Source organism: Passer domesticus, chromosome 3, assembly GCF_036417665.1.
Source record: "Passer domesticus isolate bPasDom1 chromosome 3, bPasDom1.hap1, whole genome shotgun sequence".
In the NCBI taxonomy this organism is placed as follows: domain Eukaryota; kingdom Metazoa; phylum Chordata; class Aves; order Passeriformes; family Passeridae; genus Passer; species Passer domesticus.
In genome coordinates this window covers 113,555,473-113,572,487 of record NC_087476.1, presented here as the reverse complement: position 1 = coordinate 113,572,487, position 17,015 = coordinate 113,555,473, and the positions used below count along the sequence as shown (strand labels likewise).

The 17,015-nt window shown below is 41.5% G+C and overlaps 1 protein-coding gene across 1 annotated transcript in view; it reads left to right on the top strand.

The window, feature by feature from the left end:
- LOC135297840 (uncharacterized) overlaps positions 1–17,015 on the top strand; it is a 186,292-nt gene that overhangs the window by 12,756 nt on the left and 156,521 nt on the right. The window contains exon 3 of the mRNA XM_064415794.1: positions 16,907–17,011. Within this exon, the coding sequence (XP_064271864.1) occupies positions 16,907–17,011 (105 nt within the window). The remainder of the gene's footprint in view (positions 1–16,906; positions 17,012–17,015) is intronic.

Below are 17,015 nucleotides of genomic sequence, written 5' to 3'. Positions count from 1 at the left end.
CTGAACTTTCTGTCCACCCCTTGTCTTCTCCAAGGCTCAGTGATTTTTTACAGTTCAAAGATTTAGGGGTTTAGCTGGAGACATTTTTCTGTTGATTCTTTTTTGAAATTCTTTCCTCAGAAGTGTCTCTGTTGCATGCCTGCAGCTGAGAGGCACATCTAGTGTGGAAAATGTCCTGTCCTTAGTCTGGAATGTTGCTGATGCTTCAAAATCAAGGATGGTTTCCTCATAATACTTTCTTTCAATGTTTCCTTTCATAATGCATGACAGGAAGCTTTCCCTTGTTTCGGTCTTTTTAGGATCACAACCCTCTCCATTCTCCATATCCTCCCCTATTTTCTTTCTAGGAACCTTATGGGGGTTTTTAGGGCTCACCCTTCAATGCCCTCTAGGACTCCATCTGGTTTTGCTTTCTAGGCTTCTCCCCCTGCTTTTTGATTTCTCACAATTTTCCACAATTTGTAGGAACCCATTCATTTTGCTTTCTAGAAATTCTGCTTTTTAGCACTGCTCCTTGATGCATTCTGGGAACATTTGATGTTGTCTAGGATTCCTGGGATGCATCTGTAATAATTGTCCACATTTTCTAAGAGCATACCAGTTTAATCTCTAAGACATCCCACTCCAGGAACTTTCCAGATTGATTATGCTTCCCCCCATGTCCTGGGAAACCCCAATGTCTTCTTTCCTATCCATTTGCTAGGAATGTTCCCATCCTGTGAATTTCTGCTCTGCTTTCCAGCAATTCCTCATTGTTTTCTAGGACTGCCTACATAGAAGGAAGTCCTCTGAACTTTCTAAGAGGAATTCCTAATTTGCTTTGTAGAAATGCCTTATTTGCTTTCTAGTGGTTTGTCCTTGCTTTTCCAGGGATGGTCTCTTTTGAGGAAATATTGATTTTCTTTCTGGCAATTCCCTGTTTGTCTTTCCAGATTCTCTCCTTTGATCTTTGTAGGGAGTCCCAGAGTTGCTTTCTGTCACTTGCTTTGTTAAAAACTCCCCCTTGTCTTCTAGGAAGCCCCCTCTTTTTGATAAATTCAGTCTTATACCTGGGAATTCTTCTCTGCTTTCAGGGAATTCCTTACTGTACTTTCAAGGGATTTTCTCTTGTAATTCCAGCAGTTCCCCAGTGCTACCTGGAAAGTCCAGTGTTCTTTCTAGAATGTATAAACCACACTTCTTTTCTTAGAGGGTTTATTTTGCTCTTCTACTTGCTTTGAAATTTCTGAGAATTTAGTGCTTGCTTTTCTTAGGAGTCCTCATGTATTTTCTAATAATTCCCTTCTTCCTTTCTAGGACACATATTTTTTTGAAACCTGCCAAAGTGACACTTCTAAGCAACTGACCTGCTTTTAAAATCCTCCTTTAGCTTTCAGAGGGTTAAAAGTTGTTGGTGCTTTTAGTAAAAGGTGGCTCAGAGAACACGTAAAATCAGGATACCCTCAGTTGCCAAAGAAGTGGAGAAGCAAGTCTCAAAAATCCTTTACAGACTGATTCTCCATGATTTGAACTAGAATTTCCTCATGCCAATAAAAGTGTGCATGCCATATTGCCTTTGTGAGTACCTCCACCTCCAATTTAACTTGAACCTTAGCCAGGCCATGTCAGATGGTAGAGTTAAGAACGCAGCATTTTTAAACAAATACTGGAATCTCCTTTTTCTTCATGTTGCTGCTTTACACATTAAGAAGGATTTGCTGGCACAACAGTGCCAGTCAAGGTGACAGCTTGGTTTTGGCACAGAGGCAGAACTCTGCAGTATGAGCCTCAGCTGCTCAGTGATTAGTGCTCAGTGACACCAAACACTTGTAGGCTGCATTAATTTTAGCAGGATTTGTGAAATCTGAGCAGATAAGTAACTAAGACTATCAAAGAGATATGCCTTGGGGTGGTAACTCTGTAGAAAAGCATAGCATCTCCTAATTTTCTTTTCTGAAGTACAATGGGATGCTATCATGCTGTAGCATGAGGGTAAAATAGAAATTATTCAGAACTCTCAAAACCAAAATGGAAAAAGCTTAGGACTCTACATTTAATGCGATACCAAAATCCTCTGGTTTTTCAAAACCTGAACCTCACAGTACAAAACCATAACACGTTTACATGTTTTCCTCTTTTTTATTTTATTTTTTTTTTGTCTCTCAGTGCTGCAGACATTTAACTTGAAATCACCAAATGACAGTGAGAAATGTCAAGGTAACTTGTTTGTTGTTTACCTGATGCAATTTAAGTGATGCTGACATCACACACTGACCACATTGTCAGCTAAAGATAAGTTTTAGTTCATCCACCACTGTCAGCAAAGCATTCCCTTATCATCTTTCTCAGCTATTTGTTTGGATGTCATTAAATTATTCAGGCTTTGGCTTGTTTAATCTTTCAGGTCACTGCTACCAAAAGAGATAAAGAAGTTTATTGAGTGCATGTAGGATGATGTTGGAGGGAAAAACTGGATGGAGAGTTTGTGGAGCTTATCTTTATTCATGGAGCCCTTGAGGGTGATGGGGAAGGGTACCAGGAATCCACACAGGCTGTTGGCTCCTGCAGCCCTGCTTAACTCCCTCATCCTGGCTGCCTCAGCTGATGCACACACGAGGCTCTGCCAAGGTTTGCGCTCTCCTCCCTGGCATTATTAATGCTCCCAGAAGGGCTTGTCCCACTGAGGTGGCACTGCTACTTCTGCCTCTCTGCAGGGCTTTCCCAGCCATGACACTGGGGCTCTGTGAGTGATGTTAGTGATGCCTCAGGTTTTAGCTTTTCTACTTTTCAGATCCTGTACTGTTTTAGTGTGTGCACTGCTTTAGTCTGAGCTTCATATTAGAGGATGGTAAGCTCTCTTCACAGAGTAGGTAGATAAAACAATTACTTCTCTAGCTGGAGACCAAGGACAAATGATCCAAATTTCAGGCTCAATAGCACAAACATTGACAGAATGAAGAGAGAAAAACAAGAAGGATGGGAATTCATAGCTTAAAGCTATAATTGGACAATTAACTCCAATATGCAAATGGACCAGAACTTATAAAAGTGTGAGACCTCGTGACTGGCTGTCCATTTTGTGACATTTTGGGTTCCTCTGGGGTGTAGTCCTGGCTGGGCTCTTGTACTGCCCAAGGTGGATCCAATGAGGCCTTTTAATAAATAAATCCCTACTTCATTCTTTAACTCCATCTAGCCTCTCTTCTAGGTCACCCTTCACAAGGCATCATTAGTGCTGAGCTGGCACAGCTGGAGCAAAGCAGGGTCTGGTGTTTGCCAGTGGCTGGACTCCAGAAATACAGTCCTCTTGGAATTCTGATCTATTTGATTAGAGAGATAGTGGCACATGCACAGATAGCAAAGCAAATCTGACTACTCTTATCCACAGTGTAATTATACCATGTGTCTTAGTATTTGTGCCTCCATCCTTTCTTAAAACTGAAATAGTAATTATAAAAAGCCCTGCAAAATCTTCTAGGCATTTAAAAATGGTAATTTTCTAGTGCTTATCAACTCAGATGAAAATGTAAAACATGCATATGTGCAACATAGGAACTCTGAGATAATTCCTCACAATTATTTAAAACTGATCTCATGGATTTTTGAACGAGATTCTTTGTTTATTTGGCACCCCTAACACCATGGATAGACTTATTTTGGTATGTTCTTTTTTTTACTGTTGCTGGATGGTTTTGAAGAGCATATCCAAACAAACTGCTCACTCAAAGCAATGATGTCTCACCTGCCTGTTTTCTATTTTTTTTTTAAATCTGCAGCATTTGGCCTATTTCTAGTAGGGTAGAGCCAGATCCTTTAGAAGTTTAGGTATTGGACTCTTTCTTTATTCCCCCTGTTGCACAATCCTTTGGAAGAGCTGATAATGTGGTGACATGAGATTTCCATAGCCAGGCTGTGCAAGGTAGGTAACTTGTGGTGTATAATGTGATATTCCTGCAATAAATTGGTGCAACTGAATTCTGTTCCACTAAAGGCAGATGAAGGAAGCAGCAGTATAAACTAGAACAATTTTTTTTTTTCAGTTTTAGGAGGAATTTTGGGCTGCCAGAAGTTATTTCTGTCCAAAAGGGATGTTGCTTGGGCCCAAGGTGTGAAAATGTCTATTCAATAGGTCAATGCAGGATCTAACCCTGGTCTGCTTGTCTCTCCCAAAAGAGTAATAAAGGAAACCAAACAGATTGCCTCAGTATCAGTATGGTACTGGCAGACTCAGGCTTTCCCAAACTGCAGGATTGGCTTGAAAATCAATACATATCCTGTGTTTTTTTTTTGCTTCTCCCCCAAAAGCTGTCTCATAGCAAGTGGTTAATTTGAATTTTTACCTTTTCTCCACATTGAGGTTTAAAAACCTAATTAAAGAAAAAAAAAAAGCGAGATTTGCTGATAATAGACCTCGAAGAAAGACACAAGTGTCATGGGACTTGTGATTTAAAGTGGGGTAACATGCTATTGTTAGGTTTGCACGTGTATTCCTTTGGGTTTCAAATATACCAGCACCTGTCTAGAACTCTAATTGCTTGGGCTGTTGTTAATTTAATTTAGCCCTCACTCCTTGCCTCCCCATGGCTGATGCTGTCACCTTGTTCACTGTCATGATATGGAGGGCTGTGAACAGTGCACAGGATTAGTGCAAGCCCATTTCTCTGTCCTGCTGCAGTGTTAGGTCTTCTAGGTACAGGAAGGAATTTCATCCTCATCCCTTACTATTGTAAAATCACTGGAAAAGTCAATTTTTAATTAAAAGTGGAGAAACAACAGGACAGCTACACCCTAAGCTGTAATAAATTTAGGTCACACTTCACCCAGCCATCAGCATTTCGTGCTGAGCCCTCAGTGGGAGCCATGCCTAAGCAGATCAGCAGTAATTCCACTTAATGGAGTGGGTAATTCAGGTAAGAGGTAAGTGGTCAGTCAGACAAGTGAGACATCATTTTTAATTGCCATGAGAAATGTTTACACTCTTGGTACATCAGGGGGCTGTGATAGGACAGGAGACTTTGAAAAGGGCTGTTCTGTAAAACAAGCCTGTGGCTTTCTCACAACACCTGGCATTTTTTTAAAAAACCAGTCAAATAAGATATTTTTCAAACAGGTGTTAAAGAACATTTGTGCTGAGCTTCCTGCAAAGCACCTGAGATTTCTCACCTTGCAGGGAAATGGCCCTGGAGAGCTTTGTGGAGACGCTGGAGCTTCTGCATGGGAGTGCTAACCATTACATATTAATGGCATAATTTGTCATTAGGTGATTAGTGCAGCACACCCCCGTGGTGACAACCAAATGTTTGGCACTTTCCCAGGAGCAGAGATTTCCTGCAGGGCGGCAGGGAGGGAGGAGGGTGAGCAGTAAAATGTTACCCTGGAGGAAAGCAGCTCCTTGGTATTAAAACATAAACATGTGCCAGTTCCTGCTTCAGACCAAGGCTGCTTGTGAAGCACATCAGACTCCCTTCCTGTGTCAGGTTCTGAGTGTAAATTAAGAATTGATTATAGGGAAAAAGATAAAGGTGAAAATGACTCTCTATGGATCTGAGCATTGCTCGCCAGCAAACAAAATTTTTGTTTCATGTTGGCCTGGCAATGAAGGACAACAAGCAGCTCTAATGTGGGTTACTGTAATCATTTGGAATAATCTTGGGGTCCTATTTAAACAATTAATATGCCTAAGGTGAACCCTCAGTATCCCTTCCTGCTGAGCCCTTTAACTCTTTTTCTCTCTCCAGCAACTCTCAGTTGACCCAGCAAGGTTGTGAGTTCAGGCTTTGGGGGATTGCAGAGCTCTTGCTGCTGTCACACTGCTGCTGGTGTGAGTGATGGGTGGAGGAATGATGGCTGCTGCAATCAGTATTCAAAATGTTTGTCTACAAGCTGAGTGACTCATTAATTACAGGCTATAAAATGCTACATTGCTTCTCCTGTCCGCCTCAGTCTAATTTTCAGGCATTTAGCTCAGCCTTCTCCAGACAACACATTGATGCAGGGAGTGAAAAAATACACAGTAAAATTACTGTTTTAGCTCTGTCAAGTTGCCTCATCCTTGAACTGATCCCACAGGAGGAGAGGTAAAATATAAAACTAAAGTAAGGGGATGAATTGTCATGGACAGTTTCTGATAGGTGAGGATTATTTGTCCTTCTTCCCTGCACACTTTGCAAGTGGGAGTACTCTTTCAGCACAGGCAGATGAAACTGGGTTTGATCTTGTTGGTTACTACATGATGTCAGACAGATCTTTTTATTTTTATTTTGCCTTCAGTATCTCGGAGGAAGGAGATTCCACAGCATCTCTAGGCAACCTGCTGCACTGCCTGACCACTCACAGTAAAAAGCTGGTTCATGATTTTAGGTGGAATTTTTTGTCTTTTAATTTGTGTCCCTTTTGTCTTGTCCTGTCACTGAACACCACTGACAAGAGCCTGCTTCCCTCTTCTCCAGGCTGAGCACTCTCAGCTCTCTCAACCTCTTCTTGTGTGGGAGATGCTCCAGTTCTTTCCTCATGTTTCTGGCCTTTGTTGAAATTACTCCTTGTATATTGTGCTTGTTTTTCCTTTCTTGGTAAGTCAAAGGAAGCTTACATGACATGGTTAATTAATGTCTATGAAAGCAGCTGAAAACTTGGGGGGAGATAATTTTTAATATTGTTGTTACTCAGAAACTTTGAGCACTGAGGTTTGTCCTCAGAGAACCCTCACCTGACAATATGCTGTCCAACAGGAAAAATGCCTGTAGAGGTATTCCTGCAGTAAACCAAGAAAGTCTAGTCAGAGGTGAATGCTGAGATAAAATATTGCTCCAAATATTCTTTATGGATTCTTAGATGAACAAAAGGTACCGAAGTCAGCAAGTCTTTATTTATTACCTCTGATGTGTGGCTGTGTGAGCCTGCACAGGGAGAGTTCATGCTGTTAAATCTACAGATCCAGTGCCTCCACCCCCACAGGGCTGTGCTTATTCTCTTAGGGTGAATAAAAAAAAATAAATTATTCACCCTAAGAGATCTGACTCCTTAGGCTGAATAAAATTTTTTAAATCTTAGCTTCAAGCAACAACACATATGGAGATTCTTCCCATGTTTGACCACCTCCAAACAAAACAAAATAAAACAACAAACCCAACAAAAAAACCCAACAAAAAACCAACAACAAAAACCCATCAAAAACCCAACCAACCAAAAAAAACCCTTTGTGTTCTCGAAGAGGAGAAAAAGGAACTTTTTCCTTTCCTTTTCCATAGCAGGCTCCTTGTGCTGACATTATGGTAAGAAGTTTCTTCAAGTAGGAAATGTTAAAGTGGATCCCCTGGCAGTTTTGGAAGTGCAGTTAAAAGGTAGTAGAACATTTTGAAGGGTAAGAAAAGTGCTTAGGAAACGGTGTGAGAATTGCTATATATAAATCATGTTTTTCTCTGAATGGATTTTTACAGCTAGACTTAAGAGGAGCCAGGTTGGATTCAGGCCCGGTTGGACAAACAGACTAAACTGATCAAATGTCCTTTAAGACAAACTCATGGCAACCTTTGGTTGTAACCTTAAAAGTGGGACAAGAGATGCTCAGAGAAGCTTTTCCAGTCTAATTTACTCTCATATGTGCCAATCTCTCTTGCTTAATAAGAATACTTTACAAAAAACCCCAGCAACTAAAACCATCCAACCTTTTCCCTTTGAGAAAAAACAGCTTCAACTGAGAAATCCTCAAGTTATTTGCGGGAAAAATCTCTATATTTTGTATTGTTTTGGGTTTTATAGAACAGTGCATTGTTTTTAATACCCTACTTCCATTCGTTGCCTATCAGTCCTATGAATTTCCAAAGGAAAGAGAAAAATATAATCTCTTCCACTTACCTGGGTCATTTCAGCTTATTATTCAAATTTATCTCCAGTTTTTGCCCTCATGATCTTTAAGGTGAGAATAGTTTGAGTAAAACCCCTTACCCAGCTGATTCCAGCAGTCCCCACTGCCTGCCTGCAGCAGCTCTGCAGTGAGCACAGGGCTGTGTCACTTCTGCCCTTCGTGCTGCCCCTCTTCCCAGTAACACCAAAGCAGACATCAAGCAGATTTCCATACAAGTTCTAGAGGATTTTCCAAGGAGATTGTGCTGAAGTCCCCATATGTAATCCCAAAGCAAAAGGCCTTTGGACCAGTGCTGTCTGGTCACAGCAGTGGGAGTGTTTCAGCTGCCTGGCAAACACTGGGTGCAAGGTGGGGCTGGGCAGAATTCTTCATTTCAGCCAGATGAACTAATTCCCAGTGGGCAGGAAGATTTCTTCAAGCACAATCATTCTGGTTTTTACAAGACATTAAGACTCTCTTATGTCACTGGCATTACATTTTCAGAAACACTCAGAAGTCAGAAACTACGGAGTGAAAAACACAAAGGCAGGTAAAAAAAGAAGGCAAACTTTCCAGTCTGCCCAATCTAGATGGAATAATACTTAGGCTGCATCTTTCCCTGGGAATGTGAGCAGCCAGCATTGGTCTTTGTTTGCTGTATTAAAAATACTCATGTCTCTTGTATATGACTGAATGGGAACAATGGACTCTGAAGCCAGTATTACAGGCAGTGAAATGCTGTATTTTTTTTTTTTTGTCTAGGACAGGGTTTTCTATGCCATATTCTTGATTCTTTTCCTCTTGTGGGTTGGGCTGTATTTCAGAGATATATTTCATCCACAGCTGTACACAGAAAGAGAGCACTGAAATCTTTCCATCCTAGCAGCAACCCCCTGAGGTAGAAATTCCTGTTCCAGAGTTGTTGAGAGGCAGGTTGGCTCTGTTTGGTATTTAAAAACCATTTGTAGCTACCTGATGACTGATCAGCTGCATGCAGTCCTTGCTATGAAATAGCACAAATTCATGGAGCATAACTTGATTAGCTCAGTCCCTTTCCCAAGCAATAAGTTTGCTGAATGCTGTCTAAAAATGCAGTTTGTGCAGCATCTTCTAAAAGGCTAAAAAATATGTGACAAGGGTAATTCAGCCACTGCTAATAGATGACGTCAGGGCTGTGGAGAAATGTGTATCAGTCTAATGCATGTTTGCTGTGCAACATCTGAATTTAAAAGAGTCAAAGTCAAGTGTGTGTAGCAGTAAATATGGAAGTGAAAGATGATGGTGGGGATGGATGAAAGTCATATCTCTCTCATTATTTATAGTCTAGCAGTGTTGTTTTCTGAGTGTTTTTGGAGAAAAACTCGGAAGGTAAGGAGTGACTACTTCAGTTTGAATAACAACAGTACCCAAATGTGCAGCGTAAAATCCATTTTTGTGATCCTCATCACACTTAGAAAATCATTTGTTGGCTCCTCATTGTAAACCTCTTGATCATGGTGAGCAGCATTGATATGTGGCTCAGAGAATGAAAGAAGGAGAACAAAGACAGTGCTGGTAAGAAATGGATGAGACAGGAACAGCAGGTAATGAAGAGGAACACAGCAGATAGGAGGCTTTAGATCATTTAAAGCATAATAGATGAGAAAGATAGTTCACTGTAGATAAATGTGGAATAATGATGACTATGATGAATCCTTTTTGCTCAAGACTCTCTGTTTCACAAAACAGAGCTTTAAAAAATAAAACCACCAAAACCTAGAAGTCAAAAGGCACAGCTCTGTGTGCTGCTAACGAATAGCAAACAGGAGGGAGATGAATATCTACATGGAGAATGGTGCTGCTGCTGGGGATTGGGACCCAGGGTGCTCGGGGGTGGGGTAAAACAAAAAGGAAGAAAGAAGGGGAGGGATAGTGAACCCAATGGTAAAATAAAAAGGCGAGCTAACTGAAAAAGGAGAAGTTTGGAATAGCACACTTGTGTATGCAGACTTTTGATATCAAGACAAATGATTTGGTCCTGGAACTGTTTGTCTCAGCTTATTGCTGGTGGTTATATTTTGAAAGCAGTTATATTACATGTGTTTAGAAGGGAAGTGTCTTGGTTTAAGACAATTTAAGGAATACACTCTGAAATCAGTCACCTCCCCTTAGTTTTAACCAATCCCTTTCCACCAATAAGGAGAAACAAATATGAATATATCAAACCCCCGTTTACTAAAAAATGAAGCAGCAACAAGCAAAAAAATAACAATAAATGATCACTAGATACAAAATAGGACTGAGATAAACTGCACAACTTTGAATGAATAGGTAAAGTAGAATCACACTTTCTAGCTGGGGAGTGGGGATGACAGGGACTTCTAGCCTGGAGTCAGGAGTCGGATTTTTTTCTTAAGCTGACTTTATCAGTTTTTGACTCTGCTTGTATGAAGAAGTGGCAGCTTTGTATATCTAGATAATACTTAGACTTGCTGATATGTTTGTAATTCTGTCTCTTGTGCACTGGAGCCTGTGTCACAGGGCACCCTATTTCATGTAAGATCTTTAAAATGAGCTGTTAAAATGTGATGTACAGAACATACACACCTTTTAGTCCATATTTTATAGCCATCTTGAAGGTCAAATGAAAATCTGGTGAGTCCTTTCTGAGCTATTTCTCTGCTCCATTTCACAATACATGTGCTTGTCTTTTTATTATCCTATTATACTGTTTTATTATACTATTATTGGTTGAAATTAGTAAAGACATAAGAGAGAGAGTTTAGTATCCCAAATGCAGTCTTTGCAACTTGGATTTTTACACTGATAAAAAAGGCTCCATCACCACAAGTGCCTTTAGAGAATAATGGTGCTTCAATGGAAGTGTCTTCCTATCAAAGGAAAAACATCTTTATCCATCACTTAGGAACCCTTGTCAGCCTTTAGAATTAGCAAATGAACCAGCACATCTCAAAAAGAAATACAGAGGAGGCACAGAAGTGTGAGAACTTGTGGCACAACAGGCCTTTCACTTCTCTTATTAATATCAAAGAAACAAAGAAATAGATATTAACTGTGTTTTTATTAACAGGCAGAGGTGATAAAAGATTTTTTCATGTGCTCGGGGGGGGGATAAAGCTTGGTTGAACTGTTGTTTCTAGTTCTCATCTCCTCTGAGCTGAAGTTTCTCATGGGAGTGGCCTCTGCTGTGGATGCTCTGGGATTCTGTGTGCAAGGAACAATGCAGCACCCTGCTCTGTGCTTGTCTTTAGGAGTGGAATAACATGAAGTTTTCAACCAATTCATTCTCTTGTCACGTTCAGAGCTGCTGAACAGCTGTTCAGGCTTTAGTCTGTGCAGGGATGGGTCTGGAGCACAAGTGGAAGTTTCCTTTGGAAGCACTGGATGTAGTATCAGTTTGAGTGGGGCCAGAGGATCTCCTGACCAGCTGGAGGTCAAAAATTCTGAAAGGCAAGGGTGTGGGGCTGTGCATCTAAATCTTGATTAGAGCTGTTGGTTCAACCACGCTCTGTAAATGGCTTGAAGAAGGTGAGAAATTCAAAAAGGTGTGTTTTGATGTGGAGAGGAAAACAATGTTCATACTATCAAAACCTGAAATGTCACAGTAAGCATCTCTGCCCATTACTGTGGGGGTATCTTAAAATCTGTCCCTGGTTCCTTTACACTGGTTATTATCTCCTTCCTGTTCATGTGAAATGTAAGACATTTAGCATCCATTTCTTTGGAGTAGGTGGTCTGTTGAAATTCTCTTGGTTTAACTCTCCCTTCTTGTCTTTTCTCACAAACATTTCTTAGAAGCACTTCTCATGCTGATGCTGGCAATGTGCTTCTGTGGAGGAAGGATTTTAGGGACACTTGGGCATTATCTGTGCTGGTCCTTACAGATGGCTCAAAACCCTGGGCACTGGGCACAGGGTATGCTCAGAGAGGACATGATTTCCCTCATTTCAGCTTTTCTGGTAATGAGTCATATCTGAAGTCAAAAGCTGAGAATTGTCTGCTCTGACAAGTCCAAACTTTGATCTTTTTAACTCTTATTCCTGTGGAGTGCTGCTATTTTGATGACTTATGGTGATAACCTCGTTCCACGTAAAGGACTCTTAACCTGAATAATCAGTTACCTAGAGATGCACCAAACCAGCTTTTGGCATTTGAGAAAGGGTCAAAAAAATCTCACACTGGTAAATATTTTAAATTAGTAGTCCTAAGGGTGTGGATATGAAGACACTGAGAATATTTATCAGTGCCTTGATAAATGAGCACTGCCAGGATGGTTGTGGCAATGGGTCCTTTAGCACAATAAACTTGTGTGCTTGGATATGTTAATAATCTGGGTGGTTATAAAAATTTTTTAGGCCATAACCTTCCACCCTGTAGAAGGAAATTTACTAACTGTAATCTAGAGATTTTTATCTATTTGTAGTAGATCTATGGTGTTTTGCTGTCCACAATTTTCCATCATATGACTGAGCTGAAATCTTTGCTCTAGACAGAGAGAAGAGAAGCAATTATGAGGTATTTATTCCTTTATGGTAGAGCCCCACACTGATACTGGAAGCACAGGTAAGATCCTGTTCTTACAGGCAGGCAGGGCATGGCCTGAAGGATGTGCTTTCACTGATGGAGAGACAGGAGGCACCTCTGGCATCTGAGCTGGGCACTGTCAGCTGGGGCAAAATTCCCATTTCACTCCTGGATTCATAGGGGGTCATTTTTGGGAGAGGGAATAGTGATGTGTGTATCAAATGTTCTTCTTCTCCCTGGCAGGACAAGCTGTGTAATTACAGATGGGCCATGCTGGAGTTGCCACACACTTCCAGCAAATGACACTGGATATTAGTGATTCTGCCTGAGCTGCAGGAAGCAGCTCAAAGTTGCAATTCTGCAGAACCACTGCATATTCCATATTCTTAGAGTCCTAAATTGGAGTCTTTCTGACTTGGAAATTAGATCCCCAGTGCTGCAAATGGTTCCAGAGTGATTATTTTTCCCACAGCAAAACGGGAATAAACTTGTGGCAATGTGGTTTATTTCTCATATTGTCTGTATTTATAGATATGTAGATTTATAGCAGCTATTTTAGTATGAGATACGGGCTAGAAGTGTTTTGAGGCCTTTAAAAAAAGGCTGATATGTGACAGAAAGGGAAGGCTGAGAGATTTGGAAAGGGATACTTCCAAACAATGTTGTCTGGAATACAGACAACAGTGCAGTTTTGGGAGACAGAAGCTAGATAAGACAAAACTCTTAAAAAGATGATCCACCAAAATCAGAAAGTCTTTCCAAAGGGATCATGGGAGAGGAATATTCATGTGGGTTGTCTGGGGCAAAAGGTGATCTGTGATGGGCTTCAGGAAAGATGCCTCAGTGCAGGATGCACAGTCCAGGACCACAAGGAAGGAAAGGGAAGATACAGGAACAGGTAGTGAGAGAATGAAGGGTAGAAAATTGACTGCTGGTGCCAGACACTATTGCAGCAGAATTATCACTGGGCTGGGGCTGTGTAAGTGTCAGCAGGAACTTTAAACCACAGTGCTGGATGCAGGAGGATGAGCAAATGCAACGACTTTGAACTGCAGTCCTAATGTCTTTGTTCAGTAAAGTTTGCTTTCTGGATGGTTAAAAAAAAACCAAAACTTTTATTTTCCATTCCACGTTTAAACTCTAAAAGAATAGCACGTTCCTGCCTTTTATATTGCACTATAAACTGTGGAAGTACCATCTCCTCCCCTTCTCCTGAGTCTTTTTCATGTCAGAGCCCTCTCCTGTGAACAGACTCTTCTATAATGAAAGGAGAGCTCTGAGTCACCTGCTGGTTTTACCTCTGTCACTGGCTGTAGTGTTCTCCTTCTCCTAAAATGCTCCCTGGATCTTTCAGCCACCTGCCTTCTGGTGGGCAATGTCATGTCAGCAAGAAAGGCAATGTGTGAGACAGCAAGAGCAGGGCTAAAATAAGCAGCAAGGTCTGCCTTCCCCTTCAGTCCCTTAGTTCTGTTTGCATCTCCCAAAGGTGTTGCTTTCCCATCAGCACTGCTGGCAGTACCTGCTACCCATGGAAAGAACACAGAGTGAAATCAGGAGGTGTTCTGTCAGTGCAGTTCTTGCTCACTTCTCCCACAGCACGGGGAACCTGCATTGTTCTGCTCACCTGTGTTGTCAGCTCCTTTGCATGCACAGGATTTGGCTTTTATTCTGTGCTCTTTGCTGTGGTTGGTTCTTGAAACCAAGGAATTTCTCAGAGCTGGTTAAGACAAGGCCTAAATCCATGTTCAGCCTCCCTGTGAATGTCCCCTAAGAATGCTTTTCTGGTTCTTAGAGAGTATAATTTTTCAGGATGCATTCCAGGAGTTGGAGGACACTCCTGTCTTTAATAGAGCAGCACTTTTGAGATGTGAAGTTCAGGACATTTCTTATGAAATACAATAATTCTGCCTTAATGCAGCAGCTGGATGCAGGACATTCAGTTGTACACACAGCTGCAGATATGCTACTGATATTGGAGTAGATGGGTTTATTCATACATGCCTTAGAAAGAAAACTTGTGTGGGATGATTATTTGGGAGAGTTGGCTGGATGAGGATAAAGAAAAAAATGTTGGGATGGGAAAATGGAAAGGAATTAACTCAGCTGATTTTTCTCATTCCTGTTTGTCTCCACTACCCTGCATGGACTGATCACACTCTGCTCACAGCTGCTTCCACCTGGAAGTGAAGAAAGCAGAACCACTTTTTTTATGGTCCTTGCAAACCAGTTGTCTGACTTAGAGGCCTTTAGGTTTTTATAATTTCTGCAAATACAGTATTTGTATTTTATTTTTTCCTGATTTTTTCCTTCAGTATTACACTGTTTCCTTTCCTTTTCACTTTAACATATTGAGTGAATGATCTAGTTCATTCTGTAACAAATTCTTAATGATGAAAACTGTTATGTTCTTTAGATCTTTTCCCTTACCTTTCCATCATGATACATCAATCTCTTTTTGCAATTCTTTGGTTTTTTTCTTTCTTTTCCCCCACAGGTTTGCAGCCCTGGAAATGCATTCTCACTCAGGTCTCTTTCAGTTAATATAAAAATTAGGTTTTGCCTGAAATTTGTTTCAAATAATTTACCTAAGGAGCAGAAATAATACCTGGAGCTAATTTTACTAATTTCACTGATATTACCCAGGGCTGCATATAAATCACTGTGTACATTTCATTTCCTTGACCACTAATTTTGCTGTTCTCTCTAGAAGCGCTGACTGGGGCTGCAGAAATCATTTTCCCAGACTTTCATGAGACACACTCTGTTATTTTTGCTTGTAACAGGATCTATGATAAATTGAGTTCATTAACTTCAAGCCAGTCCCCAGCTCTTGATTTCTAATCAGTTTTTATTTTGCTCAGAGATCACTGGCTGCTAAAGCATAACATCAGTCTTCAATCAGAACTGAAATTAATCTCTCTTTGGATCTGAGAGGCAAAGGGCCTTTTCTGAAGCTTGTCTGAAGGAGGTTTGGTTTTTATGCTCATGCTCCTCATAACCTGCCTTCCAACAGAGGTTGCTCTCTCCAGAGTCCTGCCCGCAGAGCCTTTTGTGCCAGAGCTCCCTACCCCACACAGGCAGGGTCCTCTGAGTTATTCCAAGCAGTCTGAAGAGCTGATCCCTTGGCATCTCCTGAAGTCAGAGGAGGGCAAGCTCACAAGGTTCACCTCAGCAGTGCTGAGAGTGGCAACAGCCTCCAAGCCCTCCGTGGGGCTGCGTGATGGCCCTGCAGTCACCACTGGCAGATGCTTTCTGTGCTTGACATTAGCAGGTGATGGGCAGCAGAACAGCTGAGCAGAAACAGCCCAGCCTAAGCCACAATGAGTGCTGTGACATTCTTCCCATCCATTCTGGGGTCAGTCTGAAAACCCAAACAGGCAAAGATGTGTCTGTTGCACCGAACACCGATGTGGGTTGGTGCGGGTGGTGGAGAAGGTTCTACAGCCTTGGGAAGCTCTGCAATATTTAGGTGACAATTACTCATTAGCTGGAAGGTTCAGTGTGGCTCCTTCTGCTGTCTTGAGACACATCAAGACACATCAATTGCTGCTCTACACCAGTGCTGATCCAGTGCTTTTCTCTCCATGGTAGGCAGATGCATCCAAAAGAGCCTGGAGCCACGTCTGGGGAGCCTGTCTTGCCAACTGCATCCAAGGGCAGTGTATCAGGACAGGCTGACTTTGGATGCAGTTTGCAACAATTGGCTGACATCATCCTCTTAGCTGATAGCACCTTCAAGGATCTTAGTTTGAAGGGAAAAGTTTTCTCATGACTTTCTTTATCAAGAAATATGGTCCTGGCCGACCATCATGTGGGGGAAGCCCTCTGACAGTTACTCTGTAAGGATAAATGAGATTTAACGTTTCATTCAGTAGGATTTAAGATGACTTTGTAAGATGCAGGATGAGTTTGCCTGCTCCTGAGGTAGGGAGGAGATAACCAGCTGCTGGTCATGCAAGTGGAGAGGACATGCTCAGGAGTGAGCAGCTGTTTCTGATTTATTGGGTACCAAGACATCCTTGATGCCAAGCACATGAGGCTGAGCTGAATTTCTTACAGCTGAGGTTGGCCTGGCAGGTTTTCACAGCCTCATTTCCCTCTGGGGTGCTCCTGCCCTTCTGGCACAAGAGAGCTGGGATGCTCCTGGCATTGCCTGTTTGCTGATCTGCTGAAAGGTGATTTGAGAGACAGAGGCTGGCAGCTCTGTGACTCGAGCCAAATCCAATTCATTGAGGATTTGTGCTGCATTCCTTGCTGTTGTAATTTAGCAGGGCTCTGTCGATTTAGTAGTAAATGTAGCTTTTTAGCCTCTAAAAAGCACCATTCCAGTAAGGTGCAAATGAAGCTGGCAGTCTGACAGCTTGGTCTGTAGCCCAATCACCAGTCCTTGGAAACAAAATAACCATTGTAAATTTCTCCTAATAATGGCTGAAACAAAGTATCTGTATGCTGTGCCTCTTTAATATTACTATGTGTATCAATAGATAAATGAAAATGGACATTTTCATTATCTTGGCTTAATTTTTTTTTTCTTAACTGAGCTGTATGATTTTGCCTTAGGTCTTGGAGAAGGCTTTGATGACCTTGGAGGATGTAAAAGGCCAATAAAATGTGGTGTGAGATGTGTTCTGTCTTCCTGGGGAGCAGAAAATGCATCTGAAGGAGGTAA